Below are 22,539 nucleotides of genomic sequence, written 5' to 3'. Positions count from 1 at the left end.
GCCCATTACGTCTGATTTTGTGATTATAGGACAGTGGTTCTTAACTGGTGGATTGCAACCCAAAAATGTGCCCCAGGTCTGTTCTGATAAGGGTGGAAGGACAGCAGGGGAAAAACTAATTATGCACAAATTCAAATTATTATTATTATTATTTTTCTTTGTAATGCATGGATTCCTGAACTTTTTTTTGTCATCTGAACCTCTTTCAGTTTCAGTTCTGCTTAATGATTCCTGCGTTCACATTTCAATTTGATTCAAAACGATCAAGTGCAGGAACGGAAAGAATTTGCGGCCTGTTTGTGTAGGCGCGTGCACAGAGAGCAGCGCTCGGCAGTCGCACTGCGGGTTCCCAGTTTGTGTCAATTCTCGGACCGTTCCGTGTATTTCTACTGTAGAAAAGGTTGTTCCGAGCCGAAACTGACTTATTTCATATTTGTCGACCAATATACAGGAAACTACATCAGTATATAATCATAAACACAGCCGTTTTTGTCTTACGTGAACGTAAACAGATGAGAAAGAAACACATGTACAGCATTTTTGCTTAAAGAGACAACAGCCTAATAAACGCACTGCCTGTCATTAATGTTAATCAAAGAACAAAAGAAAATCATTCACTGAGCTTGACTGAATATATTTAATAACTCTAAATGATTAATCCTTATTTTATTTATATAAATAAAACTATGCATTGTTTTTAAACTTTTAAATAGTTTCTATACCTGAAATTTAGTTGTATTTATTTATGATATTGCTAATTGACTTGTTTGTTCCTATCTTATTACTTACATCTTATTGCTATCTTTAACACTTTAATATTTGAAATTTATATTAATCTAGTTGTTTTTGTCTATGGTATTTTTTTTAAAGTAGAGGCTAAATTCCTCTTGCAGTGTTTTGTAGGCTGCTGATTTTTTGCTCATGTTATTCAGCTGCAACAGAATGCTTTGTAAAAAAGACAGAATACATGTTTGACATCTAAATGTTTGACTTAATTTTTTTATATATTGGAATTCAGAATCGGAATCAAAATCGATAAGCAGAATCAGAATCGGAATCGGAATCGATAAAATTCCAATGATACCCAACCTTAGTCACCACCAGGTAGGAGCGACAATCTCAAATTAGAGCGCAGACAAAAGACTGCAGCAGTGTGTTCCAGTTACATTTTACATTAAGTGCTCAGCCAGGGATTTTACAGATATTAACTGAATGTTAGTAAGAAAATATTGAGAGAGTCTTTTAGAGAATTAATGACCTGGGGGAAAATGTACAGGTAAATGAATTTGCTTTGTATTTAACAGAAACAGATAATAATATTTACATATACTGTAATGTGCAATGTAATGTTTTTTTTAAAGACAACATACTGCATAATAAACCAGTTTCTTATCACTCAGGATAACCAGAATTTACAAAAGCGTGTTGAGATTTATCATACCAGCTTTCCTGTGTGTGTCCAGTTGGGTTCAAAGATTTCATAACAAATCTTTGAACTCAACACAGTGGCTCAGTGTGAGTTGACCTTCTGCAGTGATGATTTAGAGAGATACTCTTGCTGACCCTTTTGTCCCACCATTGATCTTCTAGTCGGTGAACTTTCTGTTGAAATGTCAGAGGTGTTGTCTGGGAATGTTGACAAATAGATATGATTGGCCTTTGCATGACCCGGAACTCTCGACTAAGTTGCTAACTTAATGCAAATTAAAGAACGTTTTTAGTGTATTAGTAAGTGTAAACAGTTTTTCTTGATTTCTAAAATACAATTCATAAAACAATTCACAATTTTTTTGCAACACATTGTGATTTGAAGCCACTGTGTTATGTAGTAGATTTAGTTAAAAGTCTGTGCAATATTCAGTGTTACCCAATTCTGGGCCAATGCTTCTCTGTAACAAATCATTGAAATTGGCCGTTGAAGTTGGTTGTTGAGATTCGATTCCTCCCCTGTAAAATTGTGGAACCTTGCCCTGAAGCGAATGAGGCTGGTGAAAGAAATAAGGTGTAGCATTGGCAGTTTTGGTTGATATAGTTGTTCATGATGAAGAGTTTTTATGGTGTTATTTCCTCATGGAAGTATCAAGCAATGGAAGACTGTGGTAACAATATTAAATAAGACAAAAAATTAGGGAACATTTTAAAGTCTTTAAGTGCTAGTACAGATGCCAGAGCAATTTCAAAACCATTTGTGTTACAGAGGCCCCCAGTGTCTTCCTGTCCTGTGGATTTGCATGCGTTGTAGTTTCTCTGCTGTTGGTTATGTGAAGCACTGAATATCACAGGACTCATTTAAGAAGAACCCATTTCCTAGTGGTAAGAGGTTGAATGGTTTACCATTCTGTGATGGATGTGAATGCCCTCTAGTTATTCAGAAACCTCATTTTCCAACCACTGCGACATGCCGGCACGTTCTGCTTTTTTGCTTTATCCCAAGAAGGAGTTAAAGTAATCTCTGTGGGATTGTTTCTTTATATGATAAGATATTGATCAGAGGGCAAAAAAATATATATTTATTATTTTATAAATATATTTCTTGTAGAAAACTTCTGAGCAGCTGAAATGGTAAGTTTGTTTGATACAGAGAATTATTAAAGTTGTTTGCAATCCTGTGATTCTTGTACCAGAAATTGAAATTGAGGCTGCAGGAAATACAAAATGTAGGCTTAATGAATTAATTTAGCATGAAATGGGAAAAAATGTTTTGTAAAATGGCTCCAAACATTAAAAAAATATATAAATGTATTAAAAATGCAGTAAAATAATTTATAATCTAAAATATAATTTATAAAATAATATGATTTTATAATATTTTTTATAATCCTGTGGTGGCAAAGCTAAATTTTCAGCAGCCTTTATAGAGTTGCATGATCCCTCAGAAATCATTCTAATATACTGATTTAGTATTCAGGAATTGTTAATATATATATATATATATATATATATATATATATATATATATATATATATATGAATGGTCATATATATTTTATTAACGTTGAAAATATTACTGTTTAATATATTTTTCAAATATTAATTTATTTTGGAAACTGAGAGTTCAAAAGAAAACAAAAATGTCTAATAAACATTCATTTCAAACATACTTGCTTTTATTGACGTTTTTGGTCAATACCCCCCCCCCCCCCCCCCAAACACACACACACTGCACCCGACACAGTGACTCTCACATAATGTACAAATACACTGTTCTGACCTCAAGGTTAACAATGCACATTTACCAGGTTTTAGTGTCAGCTCTTATAAGGGAGGAAATAAAGTATATCACACAGAGAAAAACAGGTGTTGTACACGCAAACAATGTTGTAATAATTATTAGCATTTTTATATACTGTTAAACCTGTGGTCTTCAGTCTCAGAGGCCAAAAAATTCACGGTCCAGATGTTTTATTTTAGGTTAGCTGTTGATCCAGATGTGTTCATCTGGATCCATGCCATTTTTTTTATTCTTTTTTCAGTCACCTTGGCAAGAAGCTTTTGCTCAGTGGTTGGGTGGATTTTAAAAAGACATCTTCATTTTAAAATAGTGTAGCAAATTTATGCAGCGTTTAGCAGAACTTAAATCTTGCATAACAAGCAATCTATAAGAACATTTGTTAGAGGTCTTAGCCATGTGCACCATTATTTGTCAGTGGTAAGAATATTTAGATAATATTATGAACCCATTTTCACCTGTTTTGCAGAGATGAGACATTATACCATGATCAATGCTTAACAAATCACATAATGCTTGTTGTCTGTTGTTTTAAGATTATATAGGAATGCATGAGGCTTGGATTTAGTGTCACTGTGCAATTGTTGTTTTGTTCTGATTGTTTTTTCCATGGAAAAGCTCATGAAAGCATGGAATTGGTAAATATGAAAGCTAAGTTATCTTAAATGTTCAGAATTTATTGCTGGAAGATATTAAATGAATATTTTACCGCATAAAAAAACATCCTGAAATTAATTTACTCACTAGTCATATGAATTGGACTGAATTAATTGTTTACAAACTAGACCAGTCTAGTTCCCAGAAAGCAGAATTATCAGTGGATGACAACTTAAATGCAGTTCTTTCAGTTCCAGGTGCATTTGTTGAAAAGATTACTTTTAAAGTCCTTTCATTGAAGCTGCATGGAAAACCCCCAGTATATTATCACAAATTTATCTTTTTGTGTAGAATGGAAGAAGAACGTCATACAATAATTAATTCATTTCTGGACAAACTTTAATCTCTTTAAACCTAGCGTGTAGAAAAAAAACCCCTCCATATTTGAAGTTTAGTACTAAGTCAAGCTCCAGACTCCGGTCTGCCTGTACTGTTTCTCTGAAATGAAGCGAAGTAGGAAAGTCACAGCACAAAGTCTTTGGCCTGACCATAAAGAGATCTTTTAATAGTTTGGGAATGAATTGAAGATGCCAGAGTGTGTTTAATAAGTGCTTGTGAAACACTATGCAGCGTGCTATGATTTTCTCAAGGGGAGGAAAGAACTCTCTATTGCAGGCTCTTTTGCAGTGCTGAACACTATTGCAGTGTTTTATAACTCTGTGTGGTGTCATATTTTAAAAAGGCCCTGTCTAAGGTCACTGTGCTGACGCTTCTACATTTAATTTTAGTGCCTTATTATTTTATCAGCTGCAATAAGTCCAACAACTCCTGTGGGAAAGCGGAATCTCAGCCTGAACAGACTTTAAATGTTGTTTAGTTAAATAAATAAGCCTGTGGGCAATTTTGTCCTCTTTGAAACTGTGGGAAAGTAACCTTCAGGGACAAAAACTCAGACATTCTTCACTCTTCAGCTCATTAATCTCAACTTGTCATGTTGCTCTTTTTCTTTTTAGCAAATCTGTTGATGTTTGGTTCCGGATGCGCACTCATAACTAATTATGTGTAACAGGACATTTTTATTTCAGATTGATCTTTCTGTCTAATGTGGATATAACCCAAAATTGTTTGTAGATGTGAATAAAACACATACAGGTAAGACTTGTGGCCTTAAAAACCTGTTAAATTTTATAGGACATTATTAAAGCATTCATTTTTCCTGTAAGTGCATTTAGTCTTGGAGTTTTATAACTTGGAAGGCATCAAGAGGTTGCACATCACTCCAAAAAGCGTGACATACACAGTTTTTGAATAAATTGTGTCTTAGGATGGTAATCACATTTAAAGAGGACTGAAAAAGCATGACAGGCATTTCAGCAAAAATGAAATTGCATGACGGGTGTCAATTTACCTCTCCATTTGTGAATATAATTCTGATATGTGGGTGTTTGTCATCATTAAAACTTTGATGTCAGAGTTGTTTTTTGCTTGGATCTCTATGGCGTCAACATTTTGGAGAAATGTGAACGTCATGGACCACCATGCCATGCTAGCAGTGGATGGATAATTCGACTGCATATGGCAACTCCTTTAGCTGTTATTTGATGTTTACAATGGTTTTTAAGATTTATGCTGTGATTATGAAATCTTTTTTTTATGCAGTGCACCTTGCCCATGCATGTTGTTTGAATAGACCCTTTCTTTGAATATCTCATTAGACACATAAACACAGCTGTTCAGGATGATTCGGATGCTTTGCTTAGGGGAAATTGGCAGTAATCACCGCACTATAGCAGCTATTCAATGAGCTACGTGGGTGCAGGACACCTACAGTCAACAGAGAAGGCTTTGGAATATATTGTTGATGTATTTGTTTGGGAAAAAGCTTTACCTAAATAAACATGCCATGAACAATTCAGGCTGTTTTTCAAATTTTCTGTTAGATTATAGGATTTGTCCACTTTGCACCTAACCCAAGCCTTCTCAATTGTACAGTTGTAATTCGGTGGGGAATGTCTAGTTTAATTTTTAAACCCCTTAAGGAACAAACCATGAATGATCACCATTGTTTCCTTGGGAATGACACTGAACCTTGTTTAAGGACACTGTCCATGCACTTACTGTATCTTTCTTCGGATAAGTCGAATGTCAGGTTAATGACATCTTCGTAAATGTTTATGGAAACTTTGACTAGCTCTGCATGACTCCATAGCGATGTAATTGGTGATGACTGTTAAGAATGTTTTGTCAACTGAGCTGAAAATCTGGGGAAAATCTTTTTTTTTTTTTTTCATGGCTGCTCGAAATTATGCAATATTATTGTGTGACTTTCTTAATTAACGTTTAAAAAAATACACATATATGTATATCGGTAATGTTACCTTTTATTAATTATTACTGTTATCAAAGAACTAAAACATTTACAATTAATAATAAAAACATAAATCCAATCATCACAAATAGCTTTGTGCTTTGTTAAGTCTCAAATCCTGTACATTTTGTCACAAAATTCTAACAATAAATGCAGTTTTGACACTGTGGCGTGAAAAATCACTGTAGCACTTCAGTTCTAGCAGAGGCATGGCATGTATCAAATGAGGGGAAATGTGTCTCATGTAATCACTCAGCATGAAAGAAGGACAGCAAATAAAACAGCTTGTGATCATTTCACTTAAAGTGTTAGTTCACCCAAAAGTGCAAATTCTGTCATTAATTACTCACCGCCATGCCATTGCAAACCCGTAAGACTTTTGTTTATCTTCAGAACACAATTTAAGATATTTTTGGTGAAATCCAAAAGCTTTCGGACCCTGCATAGACAGCAACAGAACTAACACATTCAAAGCCCAAATACATTGTTAAAATAGTCCATGTGACATCAGCAGTTCAATCCCAATTTTATGAAGCTATAAGAATACTTTATTTGCGCAAAGATAACAATAATAACAACTTCAACAAATCAAATTTTTCTCTTGCTTGTCAGTCTTCGATGCACCTTGAGGAGAGTACCATGATGCATGCGTGTGATGCTGCTGATGCAGAATTCAGCATTCTGACGTAGAACTCAGATGTGCTGCGCCTTGTTTACAAGCAGTACCACTGCTCCGTATACGCAGAGTACGCAGTCTGTGTAGGGCACCAACTCCCAGAGGGGGCACTATCCCAGTTGCTCAAAAAAACAAAACAAAAAACAAAACATGCGCCATTATCCCATCCGCACTTGCGACCACTCACACCTAATGTTTGCGGCTGAATGTTAATAATTGATGGATGGACATCTATGTTAATAATAATACATAATGTAGGCAAATACAAAATAAACAATTTATGTACCCGTTATTACAAATGCCTGTAAAGGGAGCCAAATGCCATGTAATTGCTGCTGTTACACTTACAGGACAATCAAATGCACATGCACATACACTATTTATTTATTAATTTATTATTACTTTTTATCTCTGTAGGAGTCAAGGTTTAGAGAATCTTAATCTACTGAGTAGGATCAAATCTTGCTTATTGTACTATTTTACATGAACCTTACATTAATCTTCTGTTGAAATAGGGTCCGGAGAGACATGTGAATCACACTAACAGGGATTTGTGTACAGTTGTTATATTTTACATGCTTGTAGAAAATGCAGCCCGCATTCATCTATAAAATATAGCACATCTGTACAATCCACAAATCATAGTCACACAAGCAATATTTAATAATGCTGTAACTGTGCCTTTTAAATAATTTCCAAGGCTCTCTGAATTAACTTTCCTTAAAAGAGTCTCTGTGTGGTCAGACACAGTTAATACTATTTTCATATGGGATGTTAGTGCAGTTTTGGCCTTTGTTGCAGAGTAGAAGTCATCTTGTGGCACAGTGAGCCATTTACATTATTTTGATATGGCCTTTTAAGCATGTCAGCTGTTTCATAGCCAACATTATGCCAAAATGCAACAATTCCCGCATGGTAATTGATGGAAAAATGGAGAATATCCGTAATTTATGTGTCCTTTTTTTTCTTTGACTGCAGAGGGCTTATTCCATTAGCATTGCGTGCATGTGTGTGTGTGTGTGTGTGTGATAGAGAGTTTCACTGTTATGTAAGCTTGGGTAATTTGACTCTTCTGGCTGTCTGGATGCTAGGCCGAGGAACTGCCTGTGACTCTCACAAATATAAACGGGCAGCTCCCTCTGACCCACAGACATTCAAATGCAGCTGATTTGCACCACATTTTATTGAAGGAGGAAGGCCAGTACCATCTACGCACACTTTAATCATTATATTTATTCCTTTCTAGCAGTCATTTTTCATCTAAAAGCCCTCAGCCATGTCTGGACAGCTCATAATGAGAGCGATGCAAACCTCAGACTAGCACTCGAGGTCTGCTGATGATGGTCTGGGATTATAATTCTCTGATTTCAAGAGCTGAAATGGCTTTGCACTTTGCACAGGCTTTAAGGAAAAGGGTGGTGGGTTCAGAGAGATGAACGTCTCATGCAATAAACTTCTCTTACCAGAAAAAGAGGAAAGTTTGGCTGCCGTCGGTGGCTGGGTGGAGAGGAGTCTATTGTTGCTGCTAGTGGCCCGCATAGAGTGGAGGAGAGGGAGTTGGAAAGAACGGATGGTCTGTTTGTCCAGCTGATTCTTCGTTTTTCATCCGCGTCCCCCCATCTCGTTCCAGCCAAGCACTTTTCCATTCCTCAGAGCACACGCACGCCCTTGCACACTCCCACACAGCGCTCTCACGGATTTTAGGATTTCTGTTTTATTGTTAGGTGATTGTATCCCCACAATGACGTTTGAAGCAAGATGATGTTTACGGAACTTTCATTTTTCCAATCTTTTCCAATTTTCCAATCACCACGTGCTCCATTTCCATTTGCCAACTCTGTAAATATCAGAGGGGTTTCATAAAGATGGAGCTTAAATCTGCCCTTCCTTTCAAAAACCAGGTGCCGAGTGCTTTGAATAATAATCAACTGAGACAATCCCTTATGAAAATTATCCATGGTTTTAATGTGGTAGAAGTGTAGTAACAATGTTTTTTTGGTGTATTGATTACCATTTGTATAACCACAGTTAAACTATAGTAAGTGTAGCAAAATCATGGTTAATTTGTTGTTTCCATGGTTTAACTATAGTAACCATGTTTATTATTTTTATTAATCTGTAGTAAAACCATGGTTAATTTTCATAAGAGATCTCTCCTCCTCTCCTCTCCTCTCCTCTCCTCTCCTCTCCTCTCCTCTCCTCTCCTCTCCTCTCCTCTCCTCTCCTCTCCTCTCCTCTCCTCTCCTCTCCTCTCCTCCATACGCGTCTTTCCACTCTGATAAACTTTCTGTCCTGTAATTATCTCATAGATCAGGATTAGGAAGGAGTCTGTGTCAAGAAACCAGTAACCACATGCTTAAAGTATTGTATTGCCAGTGTTATTTGGGGCCAGAAATTGGTCAAATCCAGCCACATAATTTAAATTCATGTCCCATTCCTTTCGCTGTCCTTTATCATCACATTTTTCTTTTTCTGTATTTATTTAAACCAGATATTAATGGGATTGTTCTGTCTTTGGGATAGTTGAATTTTACCAGTTTATTTCCGGATGTCAACATACTGATCAGAATTTGTGTTTTTAAGTAAAGGAACAAAGTCAAAGCGTTCAAAACAGATTTAAAGGTATCTCATTTATAGAATAGAGTTAGAATTTTTTTTCAAGATCTCCCTTTAGAAGGTGCTGCAGGCAAATGGTATGGTAAATTCTGAAATTCTGATATTTTGTATTTGTTGATTCATCTCAGAGAACAGTAACATATTACCAACCCTTTTTGCTTTTTCTTCAGAAAAATATCAAAACACATTTGTTAGTGTTGCAGAAGTTGGGAAATGATTGTGATAGAGTGAAAATAAGCTTTCAGAGCTGATAGCATTTGGCTTTTTTGTGGCTCCCACAAAGGCCATCTTCACTTTAATGTACAGTAGCATGACCTTTTGTTGTCTCCCTCTACTGATTAATGATTTTTAGATCTTATATCAGAGCATTTGTCTTTATCACTGCTGTATACTTTTAGAAGAGTAAGTTAATTGCTGCAGAATAGAGCTGGCACATACAGAGACCTGCAGAAGCTGAATATTAATGTTAAATGAGGGAGTCTCTAGTATGAATCTGCTCAAAAAGGACTTCCTCATTTAATTATTTGGTTGTGTAAAATTTTTATTTTTCATATCATGCCAGACTAGTGTTATCCAAAATTCAATTTAATTTAGTCTGTAACTCTACCAGTGAAATTCTTTGTAACAGTTTTGGTACAATAACAAATCCTTGTTGAAACTATTTAACTGTTAAGTGAAGTTAAGCAAAAAGTTAATAATAAAACGAAGAACAATGAATAATGTTACACATTACATTGTATTAGTTTGCATATTAAGTCCAAGACTTAAAGCACAAATCTGTTGTGACAAACATTTCTTTTGTGGTCCATCAGTTGCTATTCTTACTGCTTTTTATCACAGTTTCAGGTTCAACCAACAACTATAACTAGCATTAATGCACTCAAAAGAAATGCTCAGTTCTTCAATAACAGCAGTTTGAGTCATCTATCAGTGGCTACCAAGCTGATGTCAGACATAATGCGGGGGACGTTTTCCAGGCTATCTGCGCATGGTCCAAAACTGTTCAAATAACTGTTGTGGTTTTCCCCTCATCATGCATAAGATCATCCACTGTGGAAGAGAACATCATAGAGCAGTCAAAACCTGGGAGACTTTAGTTTTAAGTGTTTTTGAGAGGGAAACAGGTTTCCAAAGCATCATAACATCATTTGCAATGATGTTAATCAAATTTTCAAAACATTTTGATGACAACTACGTTTATTTCCCAGTAAAATTACAAAAAAAGAATTTTGAATTAAATTACTAGCAAACCACTCCTTTAGATGCCAATTTAATGCTTATGACAAACAGCTGAACCGCATGCACATAACTACTGGATATAGGCAGGAAAGAACGTATATTTAAAATTCTTTAACTGTCCTTTAACTTTTAGATCTGAGGAAGATAATGGTCACCAGTTGTGAGACTTTCACTGGATACTTTCAAGCAAAGTTTTCACAATACCACATATTAACGATTAAATCTACATCATCAATTTAATCTATTATACTTTTACGTTTGTTTACTGAAGCTTTAGGAGATATTTCATTATGTTGCTTGGAGATGAATGACTTCTGAAGAATTCTGTGTCAGAGGAGCATCCGATGTGAATCATGTTTGTGTTTCAAGCTTGATCCCTGCTCCCAGGAGTGTGCTTCTCATTTGACCGCGGGTCAGCTACTGAGGAAGAACTCTTATGTGTCTTTCCGCTGCACTGGAATTTAAAAACCATCTTGTTGATGCCTAAAAAGATGTCATATGCTTCTTACCAATCTTTCGATTTCCTGTCATTGACTGAGTTCTTCCTGTCAAAAGATGGTCTCCATTTGTGTCTTCTTTAGGCAGGATTCTTGGACTCTTATCTAGTCCACCTGGTGAAGTCTAATTTCAAGATTCTTCCAGATGTAAGAATGATTAGTTTTTTATGGATTCTGTGAACTCTGACTGAGAGATTGGAAGTTTTCCATGAAGCCGTGGGCGGAAGGAAGAAAGATCTACAGTAGGTGTATGTCCTCAAGATACCTTTGAGTTCAAGATGAAGGATGTCCCAGGAGTCCTGCTGATCCAGCTATGCTCAGTGGATGTCATGAGACCAGAAAATAAAAACTGTAGAGAAAAAGAGCGGTCAAGAGTTTGAAAGATAGAGAGAATCTTTGCAAGTCCAAGAACATGTGAAATGACACTATGAAGTGCATTTGATTTTAGCTACTGCATCTTCTGACACTAGCATATATGTAAAACAATATTGTTATTTGCATATTTATTCATCCAGTGATTTATAACTGCTCACACCTCTTTTCCCTACAAGCGTTATCCAACAAGAGACGCCACACACCAAGATCAAACACTTTTCATAGACCACACTTAAACTGTTCAAACACATGCCACATCTGAACAAATCTTGCACTGAGTATGTATGGATCAGAAAATCTCAGTGTCAGCATTTGTTCATCTGCATCAATTGGTGAAGTATAACCTCTACTTAAACATGATACCTGCCACCTTCAACAAACCAGATTTTCCAGACTTAATAAACACTAATGGTGTGATTGGTAGGCCGGTGTAGCCATGCTCAACCAATAAAGACTTTTGGGTGAAAGTAGTTTGTTCTTTTTTTCTTTCTTTTTGCATTTTTAGTGCAAAGTGTAGTGACAAAATCATTGATCCTACACTCCAAACTCAATCACAAGTGTGAAGAATGTTGATTTGTTTATGATCAGAAGGTTATAGGGGCATGAAAATGTGCCTTATTATTAGCACATGTGGGGAAGATAGAATGCTCCACTGAGAGGTGGATTAGAATTGATTCATTCGTGTTCACTGCAAAACTGATGATACTGATTATAAAGTTTTGGATGCTCAAAAGAACAATTATCTGAGTTCTTGATTATTGCATTCTGTCATCAGTGTTATTTTTTACCTGCTTTTATTATTTTATTTTTATTCAGGGCTGTTTTCTTCAAAGCTATCTCAAAAATCTATGATATGAAAATAATTGAGAGTAGAGAAATAAAGCAAAGCAGTCATATGAAATTGAATGAGATAATATATAATCAACTTTTTCTATAACAACACAATAACAGCAAAATAAAGATCTAGAGGGATTTTCATTGAGTTTCAATGCGTTTTCAATGTGCTCCTGAAACAGACGGTATAATTTTAGTGATTTATATATATATATATATATATATATATATATACATGTTAAATTATATTATATTGTTTATTAATATTTTTAATTGTCATTTATTTTTACATGTTCATTTTTCAAATTTTTGTAATTTTGTTGAACTTTTTATTAATTTTTTTTTATGTTTAGGTTTAATTAATTTTTATTTCAGTTTTAGGGCCCTATTTTAATGATCTAAATGCAAAGTGAAAAGTGCACGGCGCAGGTGCACTCAGGGCACTTTTGCTATTTTAACAACGGCAAAACGGTCCATGCACCTGGGCACATTTTTGGAATGGGTTGTCCTTATTCTCTTAATGAGTTATGGGCGTAACGTTCAATAAACCAACCAGAGTGTCATCTCTCATTCCCTTTAAGAGCGAGATGTGCTCACGTCATGGCTGATGTCTCTCCAATTTTCTCATGATTTACAAGTAGTTGGAAACATTAGACATATTGTTAGTAATCAGCTGGACAAGATATATATAACATTAGCCTAGTGTTTTTTTTATTTTATTTTATTTTTTTTATATTTAACTGCAAATATCTTACAAATTGTACCTTTAAATAACAAAAAAATATTGCGTTGGCTTTAGACTTTCGACCAGGTTTGAGCTGGTCTATGGTGCAGTCTATTTTCAGTTCCTTAAAATAGCAATGCACCAGCAATGCATCTGAACACACCTCTTTTTTTTTTAGACCAGCACGTCCATGGGCGCACAAATGGGTGCAAATGCATTTCCTTATTAAACAACGTTGCGCTGGATGGGAAAATGCGAATGGCGCCATCCTGAAACTAGCAAACACACTTGTGCTGTAATTTAAAAAATAGACAGACATAAAATAAACAGAATGCACAGACCTTAGCTTTGTGAAATTATGCAGCATAAAAAATCTGCATGAAACAGAAACAGCAGATGAGAATGCAAATTAATTCTCTGTCAGCAGGTGGTGCTTACGGAACAGCAGCGTTAAATCGTTTCCTAAATAATTTCTATAAACAAAGGAGCAATGCACTTTTAAATACTTATGCATTACATGGAGGTTAGATGAAAAGAAAATACCATATATAAACTTTTCTGAAGACATGCAGTCAGTTTCCCTTAGAGATATATTCATATACTGTAAGGGGTGTTGATGGCGCAGTGGATAAGACACATGCCTTTGGTGTGAGAGACCCGGGTTCGACTGTGAGACACCAATGTGTTCCTGAGCAAGACACTTAACCCCAGTTGCTCCAAAGGCGTGCGACCTCTGACATACTGTAAATAGCAATTGTAAGTCGCTTTGGATAAAAGCGGCAGCTAAATTAATAATGTAATATAAACTCTCAATTCAGTATTTAGGATTTTTATTTGCCCAATTTTTTATTTTTATTTTTTGTGTGTGTAGTGAACAGTGATCTTGCTTTGCACGCTATAGTATTTGCTCTTCTTTACATTCATCTTCTCTGGCTTCTGATATTGGCTGTTTATAGTTGGTGTATTTGCCCAGTTAAGGAATTAGTTGTGTCTTATTAATAGTTCTCTAACCATTAGTCAGAAGTTTACGCAGATAACAGGAATGTCCTGTAATTCAGATGTTGTCTATGTTGCTAAGCCACTTGGCTGTATTATTTATTTTATTTTATTTTAAAATTGATGCTGTGTGCGTAGGCTAAATCGAAACGGTTTACCGTTTAAATATGTATTTCACCCAGTACTAATAGTAAGAGTTTTGTGAATATCAATACTTTTACCTGAAGGCAGAACTTCAAGCATGAATTGATCCAAATGCAGCTGGAACATGAATTTATTTGCTTAATGACAAAAATACTGACTCTGCCTCCTTATTTTAGATGTCCACCATTTTGTTTTGATAATTCAATTCCATATATAATGATTGGAAGCACTTTTGACATGGCCACGAAGCAGAATCAATTCAGTTGACCATGTTTTATCAATTTACTCTGTTTTTCTCTCTTCTAGGGGCCTATTTATTACAATTCATGACCGCTCCCACATCTCCACACTACTTCAGAGCTGGCCAGAGAAGGACATTCGTGTGAGTTTTGCCCACTTACAACTACACCACTCTGTACTATTACACAATGTACCAGAACTCTGACTGTCAGACAAATTAACACTCTCCAGGGTTTCACCAATTCCAAAGACATTGATTCAGTCACACTGTGAAAACAGTGCGAAAAAATGAAGCAGTAAAAAATTTAAACACCTTCTGCATTTGAATCACAGCGTTAACGAATAAAAAAAAAAACATGTTGCTCTTGGGATCAATTGTGTCTGGTAATGCGATTGAATTACACAGCCAAGCTGTTATTTTAATTTTGTTAGTTTATTGCGAATATGTGCAAATGTGATTATAAACACAGAAAATCTGTTCTTGCTGCAGGGCAGACTCACACGCCAGCCCAGTCAATCAAATATAAATGTGTTTAATTCAAAACAAAAACATAAAAATATAATGAAGGAAGTGATTTGATAATAAAGTGCATAAATTCAGCCAGTGTGCTTTGTAGTTTTCTTTAGTTTTTACAGGTTTCTATTTTAAAAAAAGAAAAAATGTCATTTTAAATGTCATTTATTCATCTGATGGCAAGCAGAAATTTCAGCATCATCCCTCCAGTCATTCTAATATACAGATTTGATGCTAAAATATACTGTTTTGTTATCTCTGTAAAAATGAATAGCCTTTAATGAATTCCTGTCTTAATAACTTTTCTACTTTTGGTTGTATTTTCCACTAGGCTGTAGTGGTGACAGACGGAGAGAGGATTCTGGGCCTGGGGGATCTGGGCTGCTATGGCATGGGCATCCCTGTGGGTAAACTGGCCCTCTACACCGCCTGTGGTGGAATGCCGCCTCAGCAGTGTCTTCCTGTTATGCTGGACGTTGGGACAGACAATGAGGTAGGCTGACCTGTGGCACTGCAGCCAACCAGACCGTGACTGCTGACACACGCTTGCCATCTCGCTAACTCTGACATAGTCAAAGAGGGACTTAACTATTCTTAGCAGCCACATCCTCTCTCACGACTCTAATCCACCAGCTTGTTTGTTTTCAACGGTTGCAGCTTTCAATGCTGTAGCAGAAAGACAGAGGTGAAGGCTGCAGTAACTGAAGGATATGAATAGCCCTGTGAGTTCAGAGGTAAATTTAGTGAGCGTAAAGCCTATGTTAGTCTTAACAGGGCCAAGGGTGTGGCACTGCAGAAATAGAAAACCACTGCCTCATCTACCAAGGCTTTGTGCCAGTGGACACCTGGCACTTCCTTCTGTGCCAGAGCAGTGGCTTAGCCATGCCATCATAGATGCCAAATTTCAGATGGAGAGAGAGAGGAAGAGAAGTGAGAGAGGAAAAGACTGAGGAACAGTCTGTGACTTTCAAAACTTTGTTTTAGAAACACTTTTCATTCTATTAAGTTATAGCTGTATAAACAAATATTTGTTTATAGTGCATACAGATTTTCTTACAGAAATCGAGTATCGCGCTAGTTCAGTCAGGCCATGTTAGTCACGCTTGCATCAGCTGACAGCTGATAGGTTAAATTTAATCAGATTTATTATACACACAAAGTCATGATGGAAAAACGTTTTTTTTTTTTTTGTATTTTATTCTCAGCAAAGCTGCATTTATTAAAAAAAAAACAATAAAAGTCATATTTTAATATATTAAGGAATTTAATGTAAATGCCTGTTACATGATCCTTTAGAAATCATTTTTAATATACTGATATGGTGCTCAAGAAAAATTTCTATATATTATCAATGTTGAAAGCAGTTTGTGCTGCTTATTATTTTTATTATATTTTTACATTTTTCTGCTGCTCATTAGTTTTTCTTATTTAATTTTTTTTTTTTTTTTATTGATTTATTTTTGTTTTATTGTTATTGACTTTATTAATTTATTAATTTCTTTATTGTGGAAATTGTGATACACTACCATTCAAAAGGTTGGGGTAAAGACATCCATTCACTTTTCATTTGAACTTTCTATTCAACAAAGATTCCTGAAAAGAAATCATAGTTCTCATAAAAAATATGAAGCAGCAAAAACTGCTTTCATCATTAATGATAATGTGAAGAACCATAATTAATATTAAAAAACAATTAAAAAACAATAATAATTGATAATAAATTAATACAATATCAGCATATTAGAGTGATTTAAAAAAAAATAATGTGAGACTGAAGACTAGAATAAGGGCTTGTGTGATAAATCAAAAAGATTAAACTTCTTACATTACATTGTTTGTCCAATTGTGTGTGTGTGTTTAAATACTATCAGTTAATATGGGATTATTTATTCGTCATCTCAGCCATTCTGCTTTTAGACTAAAATTTGAAGTTCCTCAACTAATCAGACAGCTTCACACTCTTGTAAGTCTGTACAAAAGCTCATAAATGAGTAAGAGAGTAAGAGCACATTAACACTGTTGTGTAACTGCTCTGAGTCAGTTTTCCCATTCCCTTCTGCTTCAGTATCCAGCAGGCCAGCTCCACATGTGTCTACTGCTGCAATGCTAAATTCTGAGTGGCCAGTCAGCTATTCAACATATCCTCAGGCATCAAAACACTTTAATGAGTTGACTCTCTAGATTCTGCCCCCCTGTCTGTGTCTGCATCAAGTGTATTCAGCTGGAAGAATGAAGAAAAAAAGTTATTTCATTTATTTATAATTTGTTTTGGTAAAACTATTTATTTGTTTATCTCACAATGTCTGGGTAAATTTTGCATGCACGTGTTCGCGATAAAGTGTCTGTTTTTGTTATTAAAATGATCTCAACGTAGACAGAGAGAAATGCATACATGCTTCATACCTGCACGCATGGTTCGCTGTTTAGTCTTCCGTCCCTCTACAAGTCTAAAATTGAAAAACTTCTTCTGCTGTACCATTTGGCCGACTTTGGATGAAGTCAGAGGTAATTAAGACCTCTTTTTCAGGATATTCTGAAGAGATGACAGATCTAATGATTGATGAATTCACTGCTTATACCCCCACAGCTGTGTGTGTGTGCATTTTATAGGATGATTAAATGAGTGTTATTAAAGGATTAAGTCTACTGTTATTTCTAAAGGAGCAAGACGCCTGCTGACTGGGGTCAGGCTGTCTCCTGCCTTTCAGACCCTCAGAAGGAGTTGGATGACTGAATCTGGATTAGTTTGAATCTCCAAGCACAGTCAATACAGACAGTGAGGGATCTGATCCATGATCAGCATACATAATTTATGGGTGTTTGGTTAAACTCTAATCCGTAAAGATGTCTGTGGTCTGGCTGCTAGAGAAAGTTCAAGATGTGCAAATAACATTGAGGTACTTTGTGCAGGCCTTTTGTGAAGAGCTTAAGTGTGCTAATTGTTTAGTGTCAGCAAACTGGATATCCTGTCAGATACTATTTGCATCTCAGCGTAAATATTCTCAGCTGTTATTTGCAACCCTTTGTAAATAAATACACTATTTTGTATAGAATTTGTAATTAATATTTTATTTAAATTTCAATGTAATATTAGATTTTTTAATATTACTTTAATAAAGTTTAATATACTGAAACAAATACTCCAAAAAGATTGTTTTAGATGTTTATTATTATGTATTTTATTATAAAATAATACAAATTTTAACCATAAAAATATGACAACATTATATAAAACGTCTCAGGTTACGAATGTAACCATGGTTCCCTGAGTAGGGAACGAGACACTGCGTCCTCTAGGGGGCGCTATGGGGAACACCTCATTGTGACCGTGTCTGAAGCATACATTGAAAAAACACCAGCGAGATGGCCGGCGACAGCCTCTGACGTCACTACTGGCACGACTATAAACGGGCACTGGGAGAACACATCATTCACTTCTTCGTCTGAAGCTTGCGTCCGAAGCATGGCAGGGAGCTAGAGGATGCAGTGTCTCGTTCCCTACTCAGGGAACCATGGTTACATTCGTAACCTGAGAAGTTCCCTTTCAAGGGAACTTCGAACTGCATCCTCTAGGGGGCACTATGGGGAACAGTATACCCACGCCGCCATGCTGAGTGGAGTGCAGGCCAGAATCATGGTGAACACTAAGTACCAACTCTACCATTTCCATGGGAGTTGCCCCTGGGACGTTTAGATGGCTGTCTGTGACAGTACCGCTTATGGCCAAAGGCCTCAGCTACATACCAAACTTAATTGTTAGGGCCTGGGCCCGGGGTAGAGCTGAAGGCTTGGAATCAGGAAAGATTCATTTAAAGGGATATGGATAAGAACCTAGCATTTTATATTTATTCTTGCCTGTCACACGGGCTACCGCTTGCTTTCTCATAAGCTTGCTGAAGGAGCTGTCTCAACAGATCCCTACAAGCAATACCCTGTTTAGATAGGCATCCGAGAATACATAGTGGTGCCCAAGATGAACGGGGCTTTAACCAACTCAAGAAAGGGCACGGAGCAACTGCGCGAAGCATCATATTGGATTTGAGAAAGAACACAGAATATTAGCGTGCGAATTTACCACAGTGTGGATTTTAGAAAGTGTGCAAAGACTTCATGTGCACACTTACCATAGCATGGATTTTCAAATACTGTTCTAAGGAGGGGCTGTCGTGGCACTCTGATAGAGCAGCTCATAGATTGAATGGTGCATCTCAAAACAGTATGTTTGAGAGTCATCAACTCGATCTTTGGAAATAATGCTGGAGAGCTCTGGGAAAAGAATTCAGAAAGTGTCTTGGGTGCACACTTACCACTTACGTGGATTTTAGAAAGTTCAAAAGTGTTCACGTGCACACTAACCACCATGTGGTTTTCAGAAAGTACACAGAGCTTAGTGTGTGTACCTAAAGGTTCCTATGCATCGCAGAGGCGCTGAACTGCACGGGAGAGGCAAGCTCAAATTTTACAAACCTCTGGCGAGAGGAGCATCACCTGAGGCAGCATATACAAGAAGACTTCTGTAACTGCCACGTCCACTTCCCGTTGTATGCGACAGCGCAACTAAGTGGCCAGGAGACCCCTCAAGGTGACCTGGCCAGACATCCATGAAATTCCCTGCAGTGCTGTGCCAGGCCTGATGATCAAGGAGGCTCCCGCAGAAACCTGTGATCTCAGCTGCCAAATACTGGAACATGAAGCTGGATGGCTGGTGCTGATGAGTGTTTAGTAAACACTGTAATGGAGCACTGCAAAGGAAACTCACAGAGTTTATTAGTAGACACATGACCACCCGCAATTTAATACACATTAGTATATACAGGGTAACATATTCACCCGCCCTCCTGTGCTGGAGCCCTGCTCAAGGGGCGCCTCCTTTTAGTCCGGACCATCAGTAGGGTGGTTGCTATGAACATAGAACCAGCCAAAAACATTATAGGTCCAGCATAGAAGACTGTTATGCGAGAGGTTTCCACCTAACCTCGATCAAGTGGAGAGCTGGTGGTTACAGTGGAATTAAAAAGGGGAGGATAAAAGCAGAAGTTAAAAATCCCTAAAGGGAATTAGTAGATACCTCTGTATCGCTCTGATTCAGACGAGAATGCTGCCTCGTCTGGATCACATCCCTTAGGTTCTGCTTACCTCCTTTTTGACCCATGATTCCTCTTACCCCTGCCCGCAGGTGCCTGTCTTTGATCCTCAGATCGAGACAGGCCAGGACCCCTATGTTGCTTGGTCTCAGACCTGGACCTTCGTGGAACAAAGAATCTGAAAGCAGCAGAGAGCACCTTTGTCTCCCTGAACTTCTCAATCACCATCTCAACGAAAATACTGAAAATGTTAGAAACTAAAACCTGAGCATCGAGAAGAAATCCTTTTCTTTCTTCCCGATGTCTGCCAGGTTCATCCACAGACGTCTCTCCACCACCACCTGCTTGGTAGCATGGAGAGAGATCTGTGGTGCTGTGCAGCTCGGCTACCTGATCAGGAAAAAGGCCCTCGCCTCTATCTAGGTTTCTTAGCAGATCAGTCTGATATGCTTGAAGCACCACCATCATGTGTAATAAAGCCACAGCCTGACCTGCTGCTGCGTATGCCTTGCCATTTAAGCGAGATGTATTTTTTGAAGGGGCTTATATGGCAAAGAGGGAGATTAAGAGAGGATGGCTCCCCCGCAGAAAGAAAGCTCTTTCTACAGGGGGCATCCTCTCACAGCCATTTTCACACAACTCTTATGCCGAAACTGATGGATGCGAAAAGAAAACAGCCTCTTTCATTTCTTTTTGATCTCTGTATGGAGATCAGGGAGAAATGGAAGACTCACCTGAAGACTTTTCCTTGGAAAAAGAGATGAATGAGAGCAGAGCTTTTTCATTGAAGAAACGCTCACAATGCATGCAGATTGCCTCCTAAAAGACATCGCATGAGTGCTCTTCACCCAAACAAATGACACAAAGATCATGTGTGTCATCGGGTGTCAAATAATGCTGACACAGATGCACACAATGTCTAAACGCTTGCTAGTAGTCGCCATGATAGACAGAGAAAGATCGCTCTTACCAGTTCTTTCAGATGCACGCTTCAAACAGAACAGTCAATAAAGACGAATAGAATGACCTGTTCTCCCGGTGCCTGTTTATAGTCGCGCCGGTAGTGGTGTCAGAGGCTGTCGCCGGCCAACTCGTTGGTGTTTTTTCAATGTACAGTATGCTTCAGACATAGGTCACGACGAGGTGTTCCCCATATCGCCACCTAGAGGACGCAGTTCGAAGTTCCCTTGAAAGGGAATCCCAAATTAATATAACTATAGTATTAGTAAATGTTTTTATTTAGAATGTCATCTTCAAAATCATCATCATTATTATTGTTATTATTATTAATAGATTTGACTTAAGGAAACATTATTATATTTGACAAGAAATCTTATTTCTTTTGAGAAATTAAATATATATTATATTATATTATATTATATTATATTATATTATATTATATTATATTATATTATATTATATTATAGTTGTAATCATAAAATATTTTACTCCTATGAGTTTTTTTTTTTTTGCCAAGTTCAGTGATTTAGTAGCTGCGATGTAGAACCAGATTGTACAAACAAAAACAGCCAAAACAGACATTTATAATTTAGACTGCAATCAAACCCAATGTAAACACTATCTTCGAATTTCCTTTTTTGAAGTTTCTCTATGTAAACATCTAAGTTTCCTGAGTGTTGCTGGAGTATTGTGCCTTGTCTGAACAGTGTTGGGTTGCATGGAGATCTCTGAGCTTCTGTATACACTACAGACAACAGATTATGATCACTGACATGTGTCTCTGCTGTAAAAGAGGATTATGATCCCTGATGATGTCTTTTATACAACTTTCAGAGGCTGCTCCTGTTGATTGACAGCAGGGACACTTACTATGGCTATCACCTCATGTGACCTCATCCACATGCATACATTTCACTTACTGAAAGGAAACCAAATGATGTAACTGAAAATAAAGTTATTTCTGTTTTGGTTGTGGGTGGCCAAGGAAAAAAGACCTCTCTACAGTATATTGCTCTCTCTAATTCTCTCTGACACTCATTTTCTCATTCTTCTCTGACTCTGTGGCTAACAGACCCTGACTGTTCCGGTGCCTTAATCTCACCTGAAAGACTACATACACACAGTTCACACAGACAAAGCACAGTTCACCAAAACCCACTATTAATCCCTGAGAGAAAAAGGCTTCCTCTCATCACCTAGCGACACAAAAGAACTTCTTGGTAGTTGTGCAGATCTAGGATCAGATTTTGTCCTGTTTTTGCATGAATTATCTCAGGTGGATCATTTCACATACAGCTAATTTTCTGTCGAGGTATATCTGTTATTTTAGATAATATCTTAGTCTGATGTATTAGAATTTCAGATATTACATTTATTACAGGGCTTTTTATAATGTCAACATCTGGTTTTCATCAAATGGTGAAAAGATTAAGGATGCTGATAGGA

At 36.9% G+C, this 22,539-nt stretch overlaps 1 protein-coding gene across 1 annotated transcript in view; it reads left to right on the top strand.

Moving 5' to 3' along the window:
- LOC127975419 (NADP-dependent malic enzyme) overlaps positions 1-22,539 on the top strand; it is a 72,601-nt gene that overhangs the window by 29,781 nt on the left and 20,281 nt on the right. Inside the window, exons 4-5 of the mRNA XM_052579463.1 lie at positions 14,602-14,677; positions 15,381-15,542. Coding sequence (XP_052435423.1) covers positions 14,602-14,677; positions 15,381-15,542 — 238 coding nt within the window. The remainder of the gene's footprint in view (positions 1-14,601; positions 14,678-15,380; positions 15,543-22,539) is intronic.

This window comes from Carassius gibelio, chromosome B16 (assembly GCF_023724105.1).
Source record: "Carassius gibelio isolate Cgi1373 ecotype wild population from Czech Republic chromosome B16, carGib1.2-hapl.c, whole genome shotgun sequence".
Taxonomy (NCBI): Eukaryota; Metazoa; Chordata; class Actinopteri; order Cypriniformes; family Cyprinidae; genus Carassius; species Carassius gibelio.
This window is presented reverse-complemented; position numbering and strand designations above follow the sequence as displayed.